Source organism: Montipora capricornis, chromosome 4 (genome assembly GCF_036669925.1).
Source record: "Montipora capricornis isolate CH-2021 chromosome 4, ASM3666992v2, whole genome shotgun sequence".
Classification (NCBI taxonomy): domain Eukaryota; kingdom Metazoa; phylum Cnidaria; class Anthozoa; order Scleractinia; family Acroporidae; genus Montipora; species Montipora capricornis.
This window is the reverse complement of record NC_090886.1, coordinates 4,019,381-4,024,380: the sequence shown is the minus strand read 5'-3', so window position 1 is coordinate 4,024,380 and position 5,000 is coordinate 4,019,381. Positions and strand designations below refer to the sequence as shown.

The 5,000-nt window shown below is 37.7% G+C and overlaps 1 protein-coding gene across 1 annotated transcript in view; it reads left to right on the top strand.

Annotated features, from left to right (window-relative positions):
• Positions 1 to 255: 255 nt before the first annotated feature.
• LOC138045277 (uncharacterized) overlaps positions 256 to 5,000 on the top strand; it is a 97,305-nt gene continuing 92,560 nt past the window's right edge. The window contains exons 1-2 of the mRNA XM_068891715.1: positions 256 to 1,018; positions 1,128 to 1,346. Of these exons, the coding sequence (XP_068747816.1) occupies positions 758 to 1,018; positions 1,128 to 1,346 (480 nt within the window). The 5' untranslated portion in view covers positions 256 to 757. The remainder of the gene's footprint in view (positions 1,019 to 1,127; positions 1,347 to 5,000) is intronic.

Sequence of the window (5,000 nt, the reverse complement as noted above, 5' to 3'; positions counted from 1 at the left end):
TAAAATATCTCGTGTTCTATTCTCAGCCAATCAAACGTAAGAACGTTTTCCCGCGTATAGCACATTCAGTATTTCAACTTCATTCAACTTGCAAAGTGACTAAATGAAAGAAATGTTTTGATAGAAGACGACAGGTCGCAACGTGGTCCAACTGTTCGAAAAGCGCAAAGGAAACACGATTAGGCTTAAAAAAACAAAAAAAGTCGTCTGAAACAGCCGATCTTTTCAAATGTCGCAGATCGGCAAACACTTTTCTGTAAAAACAAAGGAAAGATAAAAAACAAGGACTTCCTTTACAAGTGAAATTTTGACGCAAGGGCGAACGTGTTTCTTCTCGTGCGAAATTTTATTTTCCCCATCTGAACGCCAGAACTAAGGCAGTCTACCCAAATTTATGGGCAAACGCAAACGGACCAAAATATCTTCTTCTCTCGTCAAACGTACAATGGATAATAGCAAATCGTGAAAATCGTAGCGAGTGCAAACGTGACATATCGATCGGAATTCTACCACAATCTCTGTACAATGTCCTGTACTGATTGAATCTATATTATCAGCTGGCTCTGTTTATTTCCGGTCTCTCGTTCAGTTTCTAAGACGATTTCAGCTTTACTTGCCAGCTATAAGAAGGAAATAACTCACGCCCTTTGTTGTTTGGTTTTAAAAAAAGAATTGTTTGACCCCCTGCGTTGCCTCGTTCCTGCGTCAAATCCTTGTACTGCTCTTAGTTGGAACGTGCACGTTTTCGAGCTCAAGCATGGCGCTTCGTTCCAATGTTTGTGTTTACCTTTTTCTTGGAGCCTTTCTGCCGACGTTTGCAAATTGCATTCGACCGTTTAGGGTTCCAAAGAATCTCTTCGTGCAAGGTACCTCGCCGTATACTCTACCCGAAGGTATTCGAGAGATAAGGCGGGAAGGCTACGAACCCGACGTGGAGGGCCGTGAAGCTGAAGAAGATCTAAACTTGCATCATCGGTTTCGTCGTGCAGTTCCGACCCCTGAACCTGCGAAATCTTTTGTGAGTTTTACCTCGTGTTTTTCAATGATTTAAGTTTTGGTCAGCTGGGCTCGAATTGAGAAGACGAGTTTTTTGACCAGTCGCTTTTTTGATTACATGTTCCTTGTAGCAATCACTGGGAAACTTCGACACGCTTTTCATGTACTGGCCCGTAAACAACGAGACAGAAAACGTCATATTCCTTCTTGGCAAGAAAGATGCAAAGAGTAAAGTTTTTGTTTCAAGAGATTACGGCAAGAACTTCACAGATCTAGATCAGTTGGCTCCTAACGGGAAAGCAAAGCGACTTATTGATCACATTTATTGCTCCAAAGCGGATCCAAAACTCGTAAGTATTTAAGTCTTACGCATAGACATAATTCTTGTAGATGCAGCTTTTGTGTGATTCGTTTTGATATTTAGCCGCTGATCGCTTTGTTGTTAACATGATATTGTAATCGAACACGTGAAGGTTATGCAGGAAGGTAAAATAGTCACGTTACATCATTCAAAACTGGCTTCGTTTGTAAGGGGTTTCGTATTTATGGTGTTCTCCTGCGTGTAATGTAAATTGATTTCTAGTACAGTAACCGTGGTGCTGCGTCGTTGGGAGAGTGAAACAGGAAAAAGATTGGTTTCGCATGTGATGATCGAGCATTGTCTGCGTTGTCGCGGAATACAGGGCTGGATGCTTTGTTTAAGAGTATAATTTTGTACAGAATACAGCCCACTTTAATATTTACATAGTTTTTTCCTCTGTGTCTCGTTTTAAAAGTGTTTCTGAGGAAGTTCATTTTGTTTAATTATGGCTTTACTATCAGTTCTCCTGAACATGAAGTTTTAAAATTCTCATGATACTTGCACTGGCTCAGTTTAGCAAGATGGTGTTCTTGGTCCATACTGTACTCAACGTTCAAGATATCGTACGTCGCTGCTTGTCATGGAACAGAAGACTATTTTCAAGTGGTTTCTTTGAACTACCGGGATACACTTCACGAACGACAATTATTCTCACTTCGGCCTTCTGTGAACTCCAGTTTATGACTCTTTTTTGTGAGTGACCCTAAATGTTGACAGATTGTCTGCATACCACTGCCAGTACATTGATAGCAAGCAAAACTGTTTCCATCCATTTTTGGTTTCTTCAAAATAATAATAGTTTGTATTTACTGTTTTATTCACTTGTTTTTCCTTGATCAATTCATTTGCATTGAGCTCCGTTTATGCGTGAGCATAAATTATAATTACTGTGAACAATGTTTGCAGACATATTTTAAACTTGTTCTCAGTGAGTTTCTGTTGTCGAAACAAAGGGCATTTATGATCAGAGCGTCAGTAACGTTGTTTACATGTATGCTGATGGCTCAAGTCGTAACTAGAAGTGATAACTTATGAACAACTGGCTGATTTACAAGTGGGGTTGATCTTAGCTCATATCCATTTAAAAGTCATTTGATGTTTTCAAGCTATTTGCATACTTTTCTCGCCCAAATATTTTCAAAAAGGTATTTGCAATTAAGGATGGTACCTACAAATGCAAAGATTTTGTGTGGTTTTTGAATATGGGGGAAAAGCAGATTTTGAGGAAATTGAAATTCAAAAAGATAATTGGGGGTAACCACGCATTTTTCAATGATAATTAATCAACAATATTTGAAAAAAGCTTTAAAATACTAAGCAATGCATATATATATATGGTGTTCCTTTCCAAATTAAAGCTTATCATCTCTGAATCTCTGAAAAATGCATGTTTACCCCCAAATTTCTTTTTGAATACCAAGAGCAATTGCTAAGCTCTGCTTCCTCTGCAAAGTTTTAGACCTTGCAAAAATATCCTTGTATTAGTAAGCACCACACATAAGAAATCTGAGTATATCGAGATGCGCAGACAGTGCTTGAAATTAATGGTCGTCTGGTCATCCCAGAGGACCAGAAAGCTACCAGGCTACTAGTTTTTGGTAAAATGAAAAGATTGGTTCCCCGAAGAAAAAACAATGGACAACCCAGCCAAAAAAAAAAGTTTTACATAAGCAGCACCTGATTCACTCGACACTTTTCTTTTGTCAATGTCTGATAGTTGTGTGAAGGTAACAATAATTAATTTGCCTCAGTTGAGCATTTTCCTTTGTTTTGAATACCTGTGGCTTTTACAAAAAGTTGTCTGATAGAAAAATTCAAATTTACATATAGTATTCAAGCACGACTGATTAATTATCCAAGATGGTGATCAACAGACAGCAATACAGTGACGGAGGCCCAAGAAAAAGGGACTGGGGAGTTAAAAAAAGGAACAACAGATAACATTTTGATATATTACGGACACATTGCCATAAGGGGCTTTTTTATTGCACAAATTACCACAGAGCTCGATTGTGTCCATGGTTTATTGATAAATCATTTGCATGTGCCTAAGGTGACATGTCTTTTTAGTGTGTCTTTGTGTTTAATCATAGTGAATTCCCGATGAGCAGCCAAGCATTTATCAGGGCAACCAAATTTACAGGTTTAGTTGCCTGGCTTTTGAAACAGGGACAACCTGGACTTCTTAAAAATTTCGAGCACTGTGCAGAATTTATGCACAATGGCAGCACTAGGTGCTTTCCGTAATTAAGGCAATTAATTAAGGGATGGAGGGCTGCGTTGGTTGTGCCACAGGGCTCGAAATTAGGAAAAAAAAATAACTGAAGTCGCCAAAAGGCGACTAACTGAGAAAGATAAGTCTACAATTTGTAAATTCAAGTCACCAGAGGGTATTGGGTAGGAGCCCCAAAATGCAGGAAAACAAATGAAAAACTTTATTAGCACTCTGTTTCTGTTTCTTCAAATATAAAACATGATCGTTCAACTGCTTAGTAACCTGGCGCAATACCTCATGTTTGCGTGCAAGCATCATCACTTGCGTTGCGTGAAAATGCTAGTGGGTAATGATTATTTTTTATTCTTTGTACAAACCTGGCTGGTTTAAATGCTTTTGCAAACTTTGTAGTGTTTGGTTTATGAATTTTTTGTTTTGTTTGTCATTTGAGATATCATAAATCAAGGACCAATTAAACCTAGCACCTTTTGCATCATTTTTAAAGTCATTTTCAAAGATTGACTCCTGCTTCTGTGATGTTGTGCTTATATATCCTCTAAAGCCCTTTATCCTTGAACTAGGAAACAGGTTAGTTTCAGGGTTTACGTGTTCGATTTTCTGAGAACTTTTACGAAACTCGAGGACAAAATGCCCACATATACAACAACTGCTGAACCACCAAATTATTAGTATCCCATGAACATTTAACAAAAAAATTAAGAAATTGCTTTTTTTGCCATCAAAAATGGGGGGTCAACTTATACACAGGATCGGCTTATACACGGATAAATAGGGTAATAAGAATATAAAATTACAAATTAAAAGCTTTCTTAAAAAGATATAGACAAAACATACTACGATAAAATTATGAAATGATAAGTAGAGAACGCATTCAAATCGGGACCTAAAAGATTTATGGACGGACAGCTTTTGATGAAGAGGATTCTGAAAGGCTTTCTGAGGTTTTTTGAATTTTTGTAATTTCGTGATACACAAAATCATTCCAGGTGCACAATGTATTCAGGGTGAAAATGGGCCTTTAAAGATCAAATCTCAGCTGATATTGTGAGGAAACAACTTAAGGATCTGAGCGGGAAAGTACATGCCACCATCCATCCTGTGTTTATGAGCAGAAAAATTGAACGAGAGCTAAATGTGAAAGAAACAAAGCCACCCATTATTATTGTAAATCAGCAGCGTGTTTATAGTTTTCAATGTGGCCTATGTGATGCGGGTCATGTATGTTACACACACGGACATTTAAGTAATCATGTAAAAGGACATAAACAACAATCCTCTGCCATTGCCAAACAGTACAAGAATAAGCACGGGATGATGCCTCAGTAACGTGCATTTTGAAGTGCTTAAGAAATGCAAAAAAAAAAAAATGACTGTTTAGTGCACAAAATACTTTTCATAAGAGCTTTA